At 36.3% G+C, this 20,661-nt stretch overlaps 1 protein-coding gene across 2 annotated transcripts in view; it reads right to left on the bottom strand.

Annotated features, from left to right (window-relative positions):
* Positions 1-3,873: 3,873 nt before the first annotated feature.
* NUP58 (nucleoporin 58) overlaps positions 3,874-20,661 on the bottom strand; it is a 36,577-nt gene continuing 19,789 nt past the window's right edge. For both annotated transcript variants that reach the window (XM_033052121.2, XM_033052120.1), the window contains exons 13-16: positions 19,473-19,674; positions 13,515-13,613; positions 10,625-10,720; positions 3,874-5,855 (exon numbers count right to left, since the gene is read on the bottom strand). In XM_033052121.2, coding sequence (XP_032908012.1) covers positions 5,686-5,855; positions 10,625-10,720; positions 13,515-13,613; positions 19,473-19,674 — 567 coding nt within the window. In that variant the 3' untranslated portion in view covers positions 3,874-5,685. The remainder of the gene's footprint in view (positions 5,856-10,624; positions 10,721-13,514; positions 13,614-19,472; positions 19,675-20,661) is intronic.

Raw genomic sequence — 20,661 nt, 5'->3', positions numbered from 1 at the left:
CTCCTCCTAATAAAAGTAAATGGTATTTTTCAAGTTTCATATAATAAAGTTTGATTTTGAATCCTTGACTTCAAATATTCATCAAATGTATGTTTCTTTCCATTTTTCAGTGCAGCACGGTGACTGATCAAAACCTCATCCTCCTAGCTTTCTTTTGTGGCCAGGACCATCATCACCCCAGAAGCATACTGTTACCACAAAGTGCCATAGTAAATGCACAGGGCCAGTGAAGGATTTTTTGCCCAGGAGCTACATGTCAGCTTCTAATCAGAACTTTATTTTGGAAGCAATTAAATGACTTTCTAATAAACTGCTGTTCAGCTGGCGCCCAAGCACACGCCGTACAGTGATCCCTGCATTAAAGAGAAAAGAAATAAAGAGAAATCCATCAGTCTTGGAAACATTAAGTGAACAAACAAATATAATTTTCCTCTTCAGCTATTGACCTATTTAGGACAGGAGTATGTATTCCAAGTTCTCCATACAGTTGTTCAACAGAAATGACCCAATACCTGTGGGAGGTTGATCTGTACTCAAACAAAAGTAAAACCAGATCAGAAGCTCTTCCTAAACTTAATCATAACCTGTTCATAATAAACTAGAATTGCCTTACTTCTAAGGGGTAAGAAAACAGAAAACAAAGCTTATGAAACAGGCAGCCTACTCACCTCCTCACTGTGGCATTTAACAGCAGCCATGGGTTATAAGGATTAAATTCCTGAGGTGGAGTAAAAAAAGCATTAAGTAATAAGCCTCCTAGCAACAGGAGTCAAATGGGTCAGAAGGATTGTTCAAATACTGAAGTTCAAAATTCTACCACCTTTAAAAAAAGTGTGTCAGAAAATATTTGCAACAAGGAAATAAAAGGTGGCACACCTTGTCACAGAATTGTTTAGATTGAAATGATCAAGTCTGACCATTAGCCTTAGCATGGCCACGTTCACTACTAACCCATGTCCCTAAGCACCAAACACATTGTTTCTGAACACTTCCAGGGAGAGTGACTCCACCACTTTTCTGGGCAGCCTGTTTCAGTGCTTGACAACAAGCCTTTCAGTGAAGAATTTTTCCCCAATATCCAAACTAAACCTGCTGTAGGACAACATGAGGTCATCTTCTCTGGTAGTGTCATTTTTTGCCTGGGAGAAGAGACTGACATACACCTGGTTACCTCCTCCTTTCAGGCAGTTGTAGAAAGTGATGAGGTCCCCCTTGAGCCTCCTTTTCTTCAGGCTGAACACCCCCACATGCTCCTCACAGCACTTGTGCCCCAGACCCTTCCCCAGCTCCGTTGCCTTCTCTGGACACACTCCAGCCACTCAATGTCTTTCTTGCAGTGAGGGGCCCAGAACTGAACACAGGATTGGAGGAGTGGCCTCACAAGTACCAAGGACAGGGGGATGATCACTGCCCTGATCCTGCTGGCCACACCCTTGCTAATACAAATGCACCTGTTCAAGCCATGAGAAGTCAATTTCTCCAGAAGGACACTGTGGGAGAACATGTCAAAGTCTTTACAATAGTTGAAGTGGAAAACATAAACTTATCTCATCCACTGAGCTTGTCACCAGGTTGGTCCAGCAGAACCCACCCTTCACAACCCGTGCTGGCTGAGCTTGATGCCTTGGTTGTCCTGCACGTCACACGACGGCACTTAAGATGATTTGCCCATGACCTTCCCAAATACTGAGGTCATGCTGATAGGTCTGTAGTTCCTTGGATTTTCCTTCTGACCCCTCTTGCAAGCAGGTGTCCCATTAGCTGACCTCCAGTCAACCAGGACCTCCCTGGTTAACCAGGACTGCTGGTAAATGATTCAAAGTGGCTCAGCCAGTTCTTCCACCAGCTCTTTCAGTATCCTTGGGTGGATCCTATCCAGCCCCACAGACTTGCAGCTCTCTAAGTGGCACAGCAGGTCACTGACCATATCGCTGCATGACAGCTACTCCCACAAGGGTCCTGTGGTGGCAGTATGAAACTGGAAGCCTCCTGGCACCTGATGAACATTCAACATTGAGCTCAGAAGAAATGATCCTGAACTGAATTAAAATGAATTGTCCCATTCACAGCAGTAAGCCTTACATCTTACATTCCCCTCACCTCTTTCCCACACTTCATCCCTGTCACACCTCCATCCTCCTTTTAAGGAACCTACCAGTATGGTTGAGTGGAGATGACATGTCACAACTGTGCTGGAGCTCCATGGACACTGTCACAGTGAGTAACCAGTCTTCCAGAGCTGCTGCAGGCATCAAATCCATGTCATGCCCCTCCCCAAACCCAGGTGCCCATTTCCATGAGAATCCATACCAGGCAATGACCGTGATACTTAAACCATCCATCAGTGTCTGGAGACAGCAGCCACAGTGCTGGAACATACTTAATGAGAGGGAAGAGAGAAACAGCCTGACAGCACAATCTCAGCAATTAGTTCCAAAACTACCTAATTTATTGCTGGAAGTTTTTGCACATAGATAGTTCTTTGTACTTAGAAACTTGAAAAAGATTTAGGGGAATTTTTTTATACACCATAAGGCATTTACACAGATATCCTTAATTTCTCGTTAAGAATCTACAAGATGCTGCTTCTGCTGAGACATTCCAGATATAACCAGTAACATAACTGAGTTGACATGAATGACTGAATTATTTCTATTGTCCTCATGAGTAGTGGAGTAGAAATAACTAAAGAATTACCACTGACATCAAAGAGGGGGAGAAAGGCTACTAAAGCTGTATTCCTGAACCTTATTTCAATTTTTAAAAGAACAATGCTATAAATGCAATCATGATCCAAAGTGCAGTTGTTAGGAACATGTAGATGGAGGGAGTGTAGCTGAATTTGGATTTCTTGGGGTGAAGAAGACGCATAAACTCTGACCCACTCTCCCTTACTTCAGTCTCTTCCCTCATAATCCACAAGAAATAAGTGGGTAGTTAATTTAACAGAAACAGACACACGCAAGTGCAAAGAAAGATCTGGATCAGAAAGAGGTTCCTGAACCAAGCAATCTAAAGCATAGCTTTTTCCCTTCTCCTGCTGTCTTCATCCCAGGGAGAAGATGCTGAAGGAAAAAAAAGTTACTTCTAGTAAAAGGAAGAGGTCATGTAGGTAAGTTTATACCATAGCTGTACAACAAAATACAAACTAACAGAAAACCACATCTTGAACATGGACTTGAACCTTCTTCCAGACCAGACTTTTCTTTCTTTACAGAACAGATAATGTAGACATGATTTAATTTCATGGTGTTTAAATACAGGTCAGCTTCTTAACCTGCTTTGTAGAAAACCAAGCCACACCTTGAATGCATTTGTATTTTACACTCTAATCATATTAAAACATCTTTAAATTGGGGGTAAAAAAGAATTTGAAACAGCATCTACAGCGCTGATCCCCAAAAATCATGGCTAAATTCAACCACCCAAGAAATAGTCTGGGAATATAATTATTTCAAATCTAATTTTGACTTTAGTATGTACTACTACATGTGATTATTCTATTATATAATCACTTTTTCACTTAGGCTAAATTAAGGACATCATTGCTGTTTAATCAGAAAAGAAACACAACACAGGTACCCAGGAGGCTCAGATTGTTTCCCAATTTACAAAGCCATTCCTGGAGCTGTGTTACATTACACCATGAGCCAGGTTTATATCATGCACTGTGAAGAAATTCTACCGCAATACACCTCCTTTTACACCTTCTCCCTCCACACTTCCAATCCAGGATCACAGCCCTAACTTCAGCAAGAACAATTCTGCACTATATGAATTCTAGGAACAACAGTTCTACATATTAGCCAATGAGGCTTTTGTTTCTCCTGTAATGTAGGAGAATGACAGGAAATGATCTCTCAGATAGGCAAATATGTATTACAAGGATCACAGCATTATTGTTTTATTGTTTGCACAATGGTAAGTTGCACATATGGACAAACAGTACACATTTAGAACTAGATTCACAAATTAATACATTATAAGAGTCCAGTGGTTTAACATATTAACTATTAAAAAAAGCAATAACAAAGGAATACAAACATTACAGTTTTGACTGCAGCCCAATAAAAATTTAAAAACAGGTTGAAATCAAAATAAACCGTAAGCTTTATTTTTCTGTGACATTAAAAAAAACACATATCCCTTCCTAAGAGACTGCTCACAAAGATGCAATAACATACAAGTACAAAAGTGAAGAATTCTGTGCTCAGTTTCCCTTAATTTTATCAGATTAAGTGACAAATCAAACATTTGTCAAAGAGCAATCACTGCTGAATGCAGACACTTCCAAAACATACAAAATGGTAGTAACACTTTAACAATAGAAAGCAAATGACAAAACCTCTACATAAAATCAACTTGGCTCCAAAGTTTCATGCTCACACATCAGTCTGGTATCATTATTTGCAAAGAATCAATTGATCTATTATTTCCTTAAGATATTTTCCTGGATATTCCTAGTGCACACCAAATTGTGGATGCGAAACAACAAGCTATAATATTGTGGTATGTAAGATTCATAAACTACTGCTGCAACACCTTAACCTTCAATTTACATCATTTTTCTCCTCTGTTCTTGAGCAGCAAGTTACTGTACTACACCTTGTTTGAAAGTAGACACCCAACTGCTTTTAAGGTAGTGCTGTGAGAAGTTCATTAATCAGCTTGGGTTTGTAATACTTAATTTGGGTTTTTATTAGGACAGTGCATCCTGTCTCCCTCAAATGCAGGGAAAAGCTCATCCAGCCTGTCAACTCCTGTTTGCATACAGACCTTGTTGCATCCTGAGCTTTCAGCTGAAATCCTGCAGTGCCCTACTCTTCAGCTCAGGAGAAAAAGAAAAAATAAAAAAATCAAACAGTTTGGGAAACATTACCTATTAATGTCTGTGTCGAAATCTCAGATTCTTCTTTAGAGTTGGCCGCTAAATGGGCCAAGAAAAAGGTTAAAAAAACCAAAACAAAACCAAAACAGCTGCTAACCACTATCTACCAAACTTTATGAAATATTAAACACTGTATTTCAGCTAGTTTTAAACAACAAAACACAGAAGCAATGATGACACAGCCTGGGACCCGCTATTTGAAATTCCTAGGAACATCAAGAAACGGGACCACAGGGTAACATGGAGAAACAGAACACACAAGGAAAAGGAGATCTGTCTATGGGGTAAGGTATGCACATCTGTGTTTTATACATATATATATACACATACATACACACAGATGTGTGCACTGTACTGTATATATTTACATCCATATACACAAAAACACCCTGAAGTAGATTTAAAGGCCATATCCAGGAACAGAAGATATGAACTCTAGTATTTGTACTAGAATATATTTTATCTGTACAAAAGAAACAAATATGCATATATTCATATGGTATAAAGCTTATTAACAAAAAATATTCTGCTACTAACATTAGGTTAAATAGATGATTTTACAAGATTCTTTAATAATAATGCAGTATAGAACATTTCTAAAACTAGGGCCCAAAATAAAAATACATAAACGAGTTTCTATTCACAAGAAAATAGCTGTTCAATATGATATCACTAGGGAAAAGTAGCAAAATTTTTATAAATCTCCTGGGATGTAATTTAGTTAATGTATCAATCTAGAAAAATAGACTTTTCAGTTGAAGAAAGTTGATGCGCTTCCCCCTCCCTAAAAGGGGTGCCTATCTTTTCCCTCGCTTGTTTCCAGCTGGAGGTTTCTTCAGCTGAAGAAGTTGCCCTCCTGTCCCAAAGCCTGCAGATGCAGGATTAGACACCCCGAACGTCAGGCCAGCTGATGCTGTGATGCCAGGATTGCTGAAGTTAAACCCAGATGTAGTCGAGCTCCCAAAGCCTTATGGGGGAGGGAAAAATATTTTAAAATATCAGTTATATCAGGATTGTAAATTTGTTCTCTTTGAAGTTTTTACCACCAGCCACTTTATTACCAGAAGTTGTAACACTTTATACCAATCTGGAGCAACAATGGTAGATCACATTGCTGGAGCACTTGGACTTGCCACGGCAACTTGGATAATGCAGCATTAACAGAGACTACCTCAGTGAGTACAAACAATTATATCCTAAATCACAAGTCTATTATACCATTACCCACACAAGAGTAGCACACAAAAGTCCCATTGAAATTGTACAATAGAAAAACCATAGTTCCTCAAGTTCTCAGCATAAACATGCAATGCACTCCCCGCTAAGGTGGGAGGGAAGGCAGCAGATACAGGTGAACCATGGACTGGCCATTCACTTCATTCACAGAAGAGAAATGAGAAAGCTGGAGTTGGAGTGCTCAGCCTTCTTCCTACAGACTTGGCTACCTTGGCCCACCTTTACAACAAAGGTGGCATAGACTACACCTTAAACGTGAGGCAGAAAAGGCTCAAAAAATCCTTGTCAGACTGTTCGGATTTAAAAACATCCTTTACCGCAAACCATAAAACAGTGTTGGAAACAAAGTTTTGGAAAAACTGTGTGACTGGCTGAGCAAATTGTGCTATTTTAACTCTTCCACCCTCTTCTATAAAGGTAAACAAACTGAATATTTAGTGCAGCTGTGAAACAAGATCAGTTCAAAAAAGTCTCCCTACAGTTTCCACTAACATTAACTAATTTCCCTTTCTTTTATAAATTTATATCAGTTATGTGTAATCAACTTAGATAATAATTGTAACTATTAGAGAACGCTAGAAATTTCTCAACGATTACTTAATAAGAAGCAGAACTTCATAACTTCACTTTTTGTTGTCTCAAGAGACCACAAAATAGTAAGTAATACACAAGCAAGTTCAGATTCTAACAAAGAGCTTCATACAAATTAAATATAAAAACCTGCAAACAATTAAGATAATAAGAAAAATGGGGCTGGTTCACAATCAAGGAAGACTATATTCTCAATATGCATTATTTATATTGCTTCATTAGTTCTCTAGCAGACAGCTGAAGCAATCCTTTGGTCACGTCCATACTTCAACTCAACGCCTAAAATATTTTTAGAGTACAGAAATAAAAGCCCAACTGGTTGTCTCATCAGAATCCTTAAGTAGCTCTCACAAGCCTGATGTCTTCTGTTCTCTCACTTATTTGTGACACGCTGCATTAAGAACTACTTCAAAACATAACATGAAACTCTTCCTCCTGCAATGTCTGGACTTGGGTTACACACATCATCTTGTCAAGAAAATTCCTTATCAACATTCCAGTAACTCACAGTCCTACAGTACGCAGTTGCCTGCAAAGAACTCATTGTCGGTGTAATGGTTGTGCAGATCTAGCGTGACTGATGACAGTGACTGATAGTGTTCATTTGGGTCTTGTCTAAATTTTGTGGGCTAATGTGTCTCTCATCCTAGGATGTAAGAGGTGAAACACATGCAAGTGTTACTCCATTTCCCTGGTAACTCTGAATCCTAACTAAGATGTAGCAGGGAGTCTCATGAATTAAAACCATTACCTTTTTAATTCATATATGTGAGATAACAGGCAAGCATTGCTTCCCATAGAAAACATCATGAATGCCATTTATAATAAAGCTGCCTATGACTTATAGTGCCAGGAGCTCAGTAGGCAAGAGTAAAGCATTTATAAATTACCTCCACCTTGCTGCTTCTAGATGCAGGGAAGGCAGCCTACATTTGAGTAATATTACAGTAAGAGATGCACAAACTATGGAATAGAAGACTGAGAACATGCTTGTTAATTTCGATACAACTTGGAAAGTAACAACTGTTATGTTGGAAGAGACATTAGGGGCAGTCATAAAAGTATAGAAAGGTAGATGTGAAATTCATCTATATGGTTTTCTCCTGTCATGGCAGCATAACAAGGCAAATTACCAAGTTACATTAGAAGTAAACTGAACCCTAAAGCTGAACATTCCAATGAAAAGTCTTCAAGATGAAAAACTTAAACAAGGTATACATTGAGTCATATTCCTGTTGCAGGAAAAGACAATTAGTCACAGAATAGCTCAGTTTAGATGAAAGACTCACAGTCTTCAACCATAGGTACAATGTGATCAACAATGTTCTTGCTGAAATTAGTATTATTTATGTGTGAACAGTCATTTTCAGGAAGTAAATGACAACCTGCCCTTCAAGGACACAGCCTCACATCTCCCTGAACAGTATTATGATCATACTTCATTCACTGGGCTTGTGCATCCCTGCTTCTGTCAGCCTCTAGCTTGGTAAGCCAAAGGTGAGTACATACCTCCCCATAACAGCATTTTTTGAGTAATTTTAATACTACAGGGTTCAGCAGAACAGCAGTTCATCAGATTGCAATCCATTCCTGCTTTCATCTCTCACATCCACTAAAGAAACTGCAAGGAGACTGAAGCTGCTCTGCTTTTCATCTACTGATGAACACAACAACCATTCCCGGACCAAGCCAAATTTATTATTAGAAGGTGCTCAAAGACTATCAGAGGACTCAAAATTTTCTCCTCACACAAACTGAAACTGAGAAGAGCAGTAATGCCACTACAGACACTCACACATCTTTTAAAGCAATTAAACCTCATTTATAAAAAATCAAACACTTGACAGAACCAATTTTGGGTTCTATAATTTTAGTTTTAAGATAAATTAAGATTTCCAAACTGATGGAAAATCTGTGGAGTAGAGCTGGGGTAGCCTAAGCAGCCTGGGACAGTGTGTGTTGGAAGACATGCTTATCTCGTGTTTCCAGACACATTAGTCTGGGAAAATACTTAATTGCTCATGTCTAAACCCAAGCAGAAACAACAGTGAATTTCATAACCCATATTCACTCCACTTTCCTAGCTTTTCCAAATAAATAGATTCAGAAACAAGATGCAACCATTATACCATAACATAAACCATAATATGCTTTCAGGATCCTGAAAAGCATATTCTTTTGCTTGAAAAAAAATCTTTTTTCAGGATCTTAGGTACACAATATCTAAGAAACAGAACACAATACATTTTAAAAAAGTATATATAACCTAGCTAGCCTCAGGAATCATTCAAACCCATTTATACACCCTCAATTACAGAGCACACGCAATCCAGATGCTATATGCCATAAGGTTTTGGATATAAAAGGTAAAAGTGTGTTTCTGGGCTACCAAATTTTTAATAGTGGTTTCTATTACCATAATCCCGGTCTAGATAAGGATTTTATGACTACTTGATTTTCTAAGCGCAAAATGACAGGAAATACATTTAATCTGCTTTTATTCAGCTACTTTCTGTAGCTGAGGCTCTTTTTAGATAATTGACAATCTCTATTTTATTGGGTGCAATCCCTTTATTTGCAAAAGAGACTGATGGCACTGACTCCATGACAAAGCCTAGTTTGAGGGAAATGGTATTTAAATTGCTTCTGCATACCACCAACATAGCGAAGACAAACTTGTTATTTACTTTGGCTTGATACTTCATTAGTGACAGACAACTGATCCATACAAGTAGTTTTCTAATTATATTTTTAATATGTTAAAAATGAAATTATTAATTTTGTAATTTGGCAGTTTTAAATGCTGCATATTATTTAAGATATACTTTGAAACAATAGGCCACAAGATAAAAACATAAGCAGTGTAAGCCTTCCAATTGTTTCTCATATTAAGAGATAATTAAAAGAAGGTGATGCTTAGATACCAGACACTATGAAGAGTTCCATCAAGAACTCACTAAGTTGTTAACATTCATGAACATTACAGACAACTTAGTGAGCCATTTCCACCTTATAATGCAAAGCTTAATGTACTTTACAGGCCAAAAAACTCATCACTAACCAAGGAGAATCCAGAATAAAAATCATAGTGCTTCCCAGTAAATACCAGCAAAATGCCGTTTTCTTTTAATAGCAGTTGATCAAACATTTATCTTGAGACATGATCCTCCTTCAATGTGACACTGAAAAAAGACTGCAAGACAGACTATAGAAGCTATTTGCTTAGTAATAGCTTAGTAAGCTATTATTTCTATTCAAAAAGTAAACAGAGATGTCAGCTGTATTTCAGACTTTTGAGTTAAGGTGCAATGGCATCCATATTTTAATTTTATTGCCACCCCCAAAAATGAATCCAAAATAGCTAAATGAGTACTGTGTAATTCAATTGCCACAGAAATGTTTTCAAAGTAGTTAATATAAAGAATTTTGAATGTATTCAGAAATTCGATACATATAACTTTATTTTCAAATACAGTAAGCATCTATACGTTTTTAAGGAAATCTCTGAGTTTCCAGAAAATAATTTTATTTGTAAATACAGTAAGTCAAATGATCAGTATATCTGTCACTAATTTATACACTAACTTAAATCAGTAACTGGTACCAATGTATTCAAATGACAACTGCTCTTCTGTGTATGAGGCTGCATCTGTCTCCTGCTTCCACTCCTAACTAGACAGACATCACGAAATGGGAAACATTAATGCTCGCTCAATACTGTCTACATAGGAGACCTTTAACCGAACCCAAAAACTTACCTGAAAATGTGTCTCTAGCAAGTAGTTATGTTAATAGTGATACACACATGAAACTTGAAACAATCAATTTCTTTGAGTGAGCACAGCAGTTTAATTATAAGACTTGCTTTAAAATAAAATTGATTTTTGAATTCAAAACAAACAAACCAACCTGCACTCAGACTTCCTGATGGTTTACTTGTAGTTCCAAACCCAAATGATGACGCTCCTGTGGCACTACTTCCAAAGGCAGAGCTACTTCCAAATCCTAGTACAATAATAGTAAAGACATACAACAAAAAAAAAAAAAATTACAGACACAGCAATTAAAGACACACAGGTTTTAGGTGAGTATTCTAAACCCAAACAGAATTCTAAGCATTATTTGGTAAACAAATATTAATAAGATTATTGCCTGAAGAGTATTTATTCTTGATACAGCATTGTGTTAAGAAAACAGGACAAACTGGAAAGCACTGAGAAAAATACTACCTTCAAAATCCAAAAAAGAAAAATTATAAAAACAGGTGGTGTGAACTATTAAGAGTTTAAGAAATTTCTATTGAATTGCTGTTAAATTGGCAGGAATTGGTAATGAAATGAGCTAAAACTAAGAAACTTCAGATACAAGTCACAATCTTCATCTACAACTCCCGAAAAAAGAATTATGCTTAAAAAAGAGTAAGCATTTTCTTCAGTTTACACTTGGCTTATTTTAGAGCCATTCTCTTCCCAGGTTATTAGGGATCAGCTTTATCTAGGAAACTACAATATAGATTAAATAGAAAATAGAAGCATTTCATAATACTTAATGTGAAAAATCATCATAGAAGGGCAGCCATAAATGTATAGCTGTCACAAATTTTAATTCTGTTCATTTTGTAATTGACATTCATAATTTTGTTATACAAATTTTTAAAGTTTCAAATGGTGTTATTAATATGAGGTCACTTCATAGGGAAAAGTAAATTGATACTTGCAGTTTGAAATAGAGGCCAGAAAACAGGAACTGTAAGAAAACTATATACTCTGATTTTGGTTGTCTCAGGTTTTCAAAAAGAAAACACAATTTGTATTTAAGTTTGAGGAAATCATGCTCCCAATCTTAAGCTTCAAGTGTCAGGAAAAACTCTTTTATTTACTGCAAACTGAGCCTTTGCCAGGTCTTTACAGAAATATTTTTGAGATTTTAAAACCAGTAGGGACTGAATGCACCATCTGGAGTAGTGCTCTCCAGTTTTCTGAGATTTTTAAATAAAAGGGATATTAAGGGTAGGTAATGGCAAGTATCATTTCTCTGTAAGACAGTTCATTTAAATGACACACTCTTTTATCCTATCTAGGTTACTCATAACCAATGATCAGGCAAGGTGTCTGTAAATATCTAATAAAGCATAGAATCTATGCTAATAATTTATATACTTAAATGCAAAAGCCTCTGTTTATCACTGACAAAGTACACAGAACATTAATCAAGAAAAAAGAGCAAATTTCCCCAATTAATATGGCACTTCCAGAGCACATACCACAAACTGCCCTGTTCAAAAACCCAAATCCCTAAGATTAAAAACCGAAACAAACTTAAGTAATTATTCAGCCAATTTGTTTCCAAAAACACACCTACATGCTATTTTGCAGGTATGTATTTATTCTTCTATATTTGCTTCTATCAGATAGTCTTATGGATTTGTTAAAAGACATTTTGCAAATTAATAATGCAAGCAAATACCTTCCTAGGCAGAGAGCTAGGAAAAAAAAGAGAATACAAGTCAGGTTTTTTGGACAAAACTAAAAGCAGTTGGAATGTTCATTTATTTACATTGGTAAGACTGATAAACAACCTTTAGTTTACAACCTTTTCAGCAGAAATGGAAGAATTTTATGGTTTGTTTTTTTCTTAAGGCATTTAAAACACTTCAGGAAAAACTGAAAATTCCAAAGTAATTTCCTTTTAGTCCATTATTTTCACTTTTTTCCTTGTTTAGGTATATAGATTTTCTTTTAACTGAAAACACTTAAAATCTGATGAGAAGGGACACTGGTAGATTTTAAGGTATTTTCAAGGTGATTATTTAAGGTAAAACTCATGTAATGTTCAGGTTACATCATCTTCCCAATATTGAGTGACACCTAATGATTTTAAATACATTACAACACTGAACCATATGTCCAGACAGATCATAGGTAAAATGCAGGAATGGGGACTGAGGCTGCACAGAAGGGAGGATGTAACAAGAAAAACCACGTTATGTTTGTGCTCAGCAGATGTAACAATTTTCTTTGCAGATCTTATAAAAGCTTCAGAAGACATTAGTATCTGTAGGAACCCCAACCTACATAGACAGGAAATGTACATGCCGATTAGATTCTACATTTCACTTAAATTTTATCTGTACCTCAATACTGAGAACACATTACATTTAAAATGTCTACATTAATTTTTATTATTTTTTTTTGTATCACCTGGTTTTTCAGACATGTGTCCTCCTGGAATACAGTGCCCACCAGCACTATTAACATTTTGATATATTTTTCCCTCACTTTCACATGTTGCTTTTTCAGCTGGGGGAGAGATTTTTTTCCCCACCTAAGCACTGAGGCATGGAGTGACTGCTAAAGCAAATAGATTTCAGGATCACAGAACTGCAGTAACTTTTAAACATTTATTCTTATCTTAATACAAATAGACATGGGTCCCTATAGCTAAAAGGTGAAAAATTTCCACGTTACCCATGGTGTGATCTAATGTCTCAGGTACCTAACTTTCATATAGGTAAAATTCTCTCAAGTTATAGCTCCAACACACTTGATGTTCCTCCCCAGCTTTTAGAGCACAACATCTTTGTGATTACCTAATCCTGTTCATCTTGGGGTTTCACTACAATGTCTTAGCCCTAGCAACTCCTCCTGCAAGGCAGAAAGAAGCCTGGAAAGCACAGACGTGCCAAATTGTAAGGTCTTTCCCTGAAACAGATCATCCTCTTAGTGGAGTTAAAGGTTTGCAAGAGATTCAGCTGTGCGGTATAATAATTAAATGAAAGATTAGAAAAGTTAAAGTGTACCTCCAAGGCTTGAAGAACCTAAGCCACTTGATTGCAAGCCAGTGCCAATACCTGAGCCGAATGGCGTTCCAAAACTAACTCCCAGAGATGGCTGTGGCCCTGGTACAAAAAAAATGAAAACAAACTTGCCTTACTCTTTGATAGTAAAGAGATCCTTTATTTACTTATTCAAGTATTTGACAATGTGAACATCATTGCTTTCAACAAATCCCATTAAGATCCCAGATTTTACCTCATCAAAATTTCTCACTTATCTGTCTGCCTCTACACTGAGTTGGGAAAAACCTAAGAAAATACTGATTGTAGTAAGGTGAAACTAACCAAAACTAATAACCTAAGAACATAATTTAGTATTTTTAAAAGTTAACCAGTCTCACCTTAAACTTTAAAATGTTAATCAAAACCTTCAGAGAACTCATAGGTTAGGTAACAATATTTTGCTACCTGCGTTAACGGAATCAGAATAAGGGAGAAGTTTCAAATAAAAAGCATAAGAACTGACACTAATGTAACTAAAAATGTATTACCTAAAATTAATTTAATAAATAGGATTCTTCAAAACTACTGAAGTATTCCATAAATTTAAACAGAACACTAAGATAAAAAACAAGACAATGACTTTATTTTATTAAATTTATTGTTCATTTTTAAGCAAGTCAATTACACAGTAACATGACAATTCATTTGTTTTTTCCACACAAGTGATAACTGAGTTCTGTTAAGTTCTGCTACATAACACCATTCAATAAGGTAAACTAGTCAAACCACCTGTTTAAATAACCATTTACAAAAGGCACAGCTCTGTGTACCTTAATGAATTAGATACATTCAAAATTTCAGAGTTTGTTCCATAATTTTAAAAAGTTGACAGCACTTTCCCTGCATATTCACTTTAAGATGCAGGACTGTCAAAAAACAATTTCAGTCTGCCAAGATGAAATTTACAGTCTCAGTTCCTTTTTTAATCTTAACCTTGGGGAATAAAGAATCAACTTGCTAGCCCATCGCTAACACATTTTAAAATAATTAATTCTGATAAATAATATATTTTGACAGTTTTCACAGTACAATCTTCTATTCCTGTCTTTTTTAAACAGTTTTCAGTGCACTATTTTAAAAGTTTAACCATTAAAGATAAAATACAGTGCCAAACTCTTAATCCACAGACATCTGCACCTCTGCTCAAGACGGCCTTCTCCATCTTTGAACATATTTGACATCCTATATCTGTGAAAGTGATGATTTATTCAAATATTACTATAAAGCTCAGATGATTTTGACCTTTTTCCTAAACTATTATCACATCTGGGCTATTTTCATTCAAAATTTCCTGTTACTAATATTTAGATAGATTTTTAAAACATGCTCTTAAAATAATTTCAGTATTTGAAGATTTAAATGGAAAATCATTTTGAATCAAGTGAAAGGCACTGTATGTTGAAAAGTAACATCTTTTGCTAGGAACACAAAATTCTTATGTGATCCAAGCTGAATAACATCTGTATACTCCAAGTAGTGTTAAAACTAAAGTTTAAGGGCAATTAAAGCTGTTAGCCTTCAGTTTCTGCTTAGCAGGGAATAGCTGGAAAACCCAAGCTATTTCTTCCCCTTAATAAAAAGTATATCAGATGTTGCAATTATAAATTTCCACAAATTTCAAAACGGAAGTTGTTTACATCCAGTTTAAATACTGATACATCTACCTAGCAGCTCTTAAATAATAAGAGAAAAAATTAACAATAAAAAAACCAAAACCCCCTACACAAGTCAGTGAGCTAATAAACTAAAAGAATCCAAAAACACATATCCAGTTCCTTCTCAAGTACACAGGTTTTTATCTCAGTAGGAGGCACTGTTAGTGGAAGACCTTATAAACAAAACACTACAGTCCTCCAGGCCAAGCTTTTTATCAAATGCAACATGCTTTTTTAGAGCCAGTATAAAACATTATACTAAAACACCTCAGATCATATAAAAAGAGGATCTTATGCCTTAGGCTAACAAACTTTTAACTGAGCAACAGCACATGATATTTGTTGATTTTGTACCATAATGTTCTGAAGGTATCATCACTGCTTATAGCTTTTGTAAGTAAACATAATCTTCAATAGCAAAAGACTAGTAAGACTCTTTGATGCCGAGAGTATTATCAAGAAAAAAAACGGCACTTTTGGCTATTACAGGTATGAGACAAATTCTTTATAACAAGTATTTTAACATTTCGAAACTTGATGTATTTGCCCTGTAGAGCACTTCAGTTTAATGAACAGGACCCATTACAGAGAGCTAGACAGGTCAGACAGATTTCCTACTGATGTTCTGCAATTTTTAAAATTACAGCTGGTCCAAACAGTGAGTAAATTTAGCATCACAATTTAGATCTGATTCTGACAAATTGGTTAATTTTAACCAAGGTCAGTATCAAACCACACAAAAATTTTAAGTGCTATAAGATTTCGGTATCCTTTCCTACTAGAATTTCAATCTCATACTGAGTTAAGTCAAAACAAAGCACGCTAACATCTTTGACTAACTTTGTACTTCACCAGTTAAGGACAGAATGAGTTTCTTAGGGGGTTATTTCTATGTAAGAAAAGGTAAGCTTAAAGAAAAGCATTTTTAAAGACAATTTAATCTTACCCAAAAAACATCAGTTGCAACCTCATGCATTTACAGGTCTCAGTGCACTAGGCTTTAATTTCCTTTGAAATCTTATAATGTGATCCCATTAATAATAATAGGTAGATTGGCCACCACCATTTTAACTTCCACGCTGTTCAAGACTGCTCAGGGAGGGTGCAGATGAGGCAGTGTTTAAAACTCCTATCTGCCACTGCAGAAAAGCCTCAGGTCTGCAGACCAGCTCACTGCTACCAAAAGAGCTGTGCTCAGAACGAAAGTGCCAAGCTAGGGAGAAAGGTTGTGTACAGCCAAAACTTAAGCATAATTTCAGTAATTCTAGCTTTTTTAAAAAAAACAAAAAAAACCTGCACAAAACTGTGCTTTAATGTGCACACCATAGTCCTGATGTCGTGATTATCCATTCCAGGTGAGCAGTGGAGTGCATTTTTGTTCCCTTCCTACCATATGGCCAGGACTCACTGGTTTTATTTATTTCAATAGAAGCCAGAAAGGTCTTGGCACACAGAGAGAACATAGGGTGCATATCTACACCCAGGTACTGGGGAAACATTCCCTGATCCCACAGCTTAGCTGTAGCTACTAAACTTTTGACTTCTGAAAATAAATGTAAAATAAATTATTATTTATCTTTTCCAGAGAAAGAATAGTAACTAACTTTAAGTTAATCTTACTAAATACTTAACCATGTAAACATCAAATATTTTTAAAAAGACACTAAACATCCTGATCCCTCAATACTTTATATTACATTTTTCATCAAAAACTTCATAAAGGCCAGACTAGTTTTCTTGTTTAATTCTCATTTTCAAAAACAGCAACAACAGATCAGTTATTACACAGACATCCCTTACCCTCCATTTACATACACCTCTTTTCATAGCTTTTTTTCTCAGAACCTTTCACCATCCCTCATCTCTCCCACCCTTCAGGATCCAGACCTTGCAAAGAAATATGTGTGATTTTAACTTCTAGCAGATAGTATATCCAATTCATAACAACATAATACAAAACTAAAACATGCAGTATTTGCATTACTGCAGCAAATGGCCATCTGAAAACTCAAACGAAAAGGAAATGAAGAGGAAGCAGCCATTAAAGATTCCTGCAAAACTGAAAGAACAGATTCTTCTTCTCCAAAACAAAAAGTGGCAGCCTTAATCTGAAACTAGGAAAAAGTCAAGCACTGAAATCAGTTATTTGGAAAAGCAAAGAAATGTTCCCATCTAACAAGTTTTTAGGACTTCAACATATCTTTGAAATAGTTTAGGCCTGACTAAATTCTACTGTTGATCTAGAGAGAATTCCAAGTACCTTTTTCATTCATCTAACCCTAAAGAGCTTCAAGTATTTGTAAAGTGCCCCTCAGAACACCAATCTATTTCTATTTCTTCAGGTCTTCCAGTGAGTTGCACAGAGGATAAAAGTATTCCAACTGAGTAAGTAGTGAAAAGATTGTTGTCTACCTCTGTTGGCATGGTTGATATAAGTTAATGGCTTTGTTCTATCTGCATCATGTTTGTAGTTGGCACAATTTTGGGTTTTGAAATACTTTATCAAAACAGCCACCAAAAAAAAAAAAAAAAAAAAAAAAATAAAGAGACAAAACCCCAAACCAACCTTCATGTACTCCCATTTGTTCCTTTCACTACGAGATGTTATAAAATATCTCAAGGTATAGAGTCAGGTTACCTCAGTTGTGTAGGTACAGGCCAATTCTACAAGTTATTTTTTCCCCCCCTCCTCTCTTCACTCCTTTTACTAAGAAATATTCACAAACTCATGCCATAAGTTTACTGAAGTTATTAGCAGTTCTCTTGAACCTGGACTAGAAAGTTCAGGAACTTCCAATCCCACACCTCAATTCATGAAAATGCCATGACATCCCGAGTGTATGACTTTCATAAACAACTGTAATGACCATGGAGAGTCTTTAAAAATATAAGATAAGGAAAAGGATGAAGAGCAAATTACTTTGGCAACATTAGGCTGCACAAGCAGTGTGCAACAATACTACCATCTGTATTGAAACCTCCGAAGAGTAACGTTACATTAATTCATGTTTTCTGTTTAAAACCAAACTCTTTTGAAGATGCCACTTCAACAAAATGTCCATAGATTAACACAGCAACAACAGAAAGACTATGGTCTATGACTGAAATTCCAAAAAGTAGTATTTCAAGAAAGATTTTGGCTTCTGTTCGAAGTGGTTTGGCACACTTGTAATTTAAACCCACCTCCCTGCTGTTCAGAAGGGCAAGGGCTGGTAGCATATTGTATTTCTCTTATGAAAAGGCAAGGACAGTCTAATAATGTGTCAAACTTAACATGGTTACTGCATACATCTCTAATTAGCATAATTCAAACTATCACTGCTGTTACAAGACCAGAGAAAGCACTACCACTTTCAGTACACCTATGTGAATAACATTTTAGAAAATTAAAGGTAGAATAAAGCTACCTATACTTTTCATAATATGCTGACATAGATATATATCCCTGTTCAAATAAAATTAAATGGAATTAACCTTATTTCTGTTCCTGATGACACAAAAATTCAGTTGTCTGTATTCTGAAATCTCTCTGAGAGGGTTGGTTAGCATAACAACATCAATTAAGGTGCCTTGAAATATTTCCTTTGCCCTATGTATCCATTCTTTATTTGCAGTGGGTCATGAATTTCCTCCGTTTTGCTCTTCCTCTTACTCACATGCACAGGCAGAACCACTGACCCACTCTACTTTCTCTACTAATTATTCACAATAGCAGAATGGTCAGCAAAATGTTCCAATGTCATACCAACAAAACAGCTGGCTACAAAATAAGCCAGGCATTTGACTTCCTGTTATACAGAGATTTGCTTCACTACCCTTCCTGTCCTATAGCCTTTTTCATTTTACAGTTCCAAAAGCTATATAAAAATGCATTATTAATTTTACATAAGGAAAAGATAGTATGCATTTAGGTATTCTCTCCTCTCCAATTTAAAATAATTTACTATAATGATAGAATTTCTGGAAAGAAGTTATACTACGTGTATTCAGAGAAATTACGCAAGAGGGAAGACTCACATTCCAAGGGGTAAGTTAGAACAATACAGTAAGTATCACTAATACAAGTAAATTCACAAGATTGAGTATCTGTTGTATAATTATTGCTAAGTCTACCCTGCATTTTTCTATTGGTTATGTATCAATAACTTCGCTCATCACAACGTTTAGATTTTTAGTCTAACACAAAGGAAGACCTCATAGAAAATGGTACATGAATTTACTACTGTTGTAACACTAATAATCTATAACTTGAATGCACTCAGACCTGTAGCAGGCTGTTGCTGCTGAGTAAGTGTTGCAGCCATTGCAACGGCTGCTGCATTTGGTATGTTGCTGAAAGGGGTTGGTCCAGTGGTAACGCGTGGCGCGCTCTGCCACTTCTTAGCTTCTGTTCGTCTTGCCTCAAACACATCCATGGCATCTCCCAGAAAGCTTTTCCTGTAGCCAAGGTATTGGTCTTTGAGCATCTGAAGGGGATGGGAGGAAGCCATTTTAGTTCCATGTATCGGACATAAACGCTTAACTTAATACAGAAAGGGACACTGAGTTACAAATAACATTTCCTAAAAGAACAAAGAAAAACCCACCACCAAAACAAATGAGAAGCTCCCTCCAAAAGCAAAAAAAAAACTTGTCAGGCTATGCGACAGAAAGAATTGTTTTGCAACAGCTACAGCCAGAATATGTTCCATACTTAAATTATGCAAAGCCATTGAGCGTAACTCAGTATGCCAGCCTAAGTCTTGCAATGTTGGAGCAAATCACTACAATTCAATTTGTATCACTGCATTAGCTGATCCAAGAGGAAAAATAAAGCCACATTGCCAGCTTATAAAATAACACACTTTTCTTCAGTGTTTCTTCATGGAGTCTGCTTTTGCTCCCTTATCACCTTCACCTGCATTTCTTCCCTTCCTTTCACTCTTGCATTTCTTCTTACCACAAAGCTAAAGAAGCTATCAAAATTTTAGAATTCACATGTTTCTGATGCATTTCATTAGCATATAACACATCCAAATGCAACAAGTCATTCTACCTTAGGGTAGCAAGTAGCCCAAATCTGTTGTGTCATGATACACGTCTTCCCTTACCTCTGCCTTTTCCCCCCTTAAAACTCCACCACCTTCTGTAGCAATAGCCCAACTTGGCTTGTTCATCATGAGCAATTTCTGTCTGCCACAGATGAGGAAACTATGGATATCTTGCATAATAAGAAAATAATACAAAGCCTTAACTAGATAACTGATAATTATTTCCATCTTGCAATTATTTCCATCTCATAACAGAAAATCTTTAAATTAAATAGATTTATTAAAGGACAACAGTTTTCTGTTTATGGAAGGCATACTATAGTCCTGTGTTCCTGGCTAAGCTTGTGCTTGTTTTCTCAAAGAGGAGTTTGCAGTCCAAAAATTCTGACTCAGGACTTGAACAACTGTAATCCCAGATCTACC

Source organism: Catharus ustulatus, chromosome 2 (genome assembly GCF_009819885.2).
Source record: "Catharus ustulatus isolate bCatUst1 chromosome 2, bCatUst1.pri.v2, whole genome shotgun sequence".
NCBI lineage: Eukaryota > Metazoa > Chordata > Aves > Passeriformes > Turdidae > Catharus > Catharus ustulatus.
The sequence above is the reverse complement of the archived record's forward strand: the minus strand, read 5'-3'. Positions and strand labels throughout refer to the sequence as shown.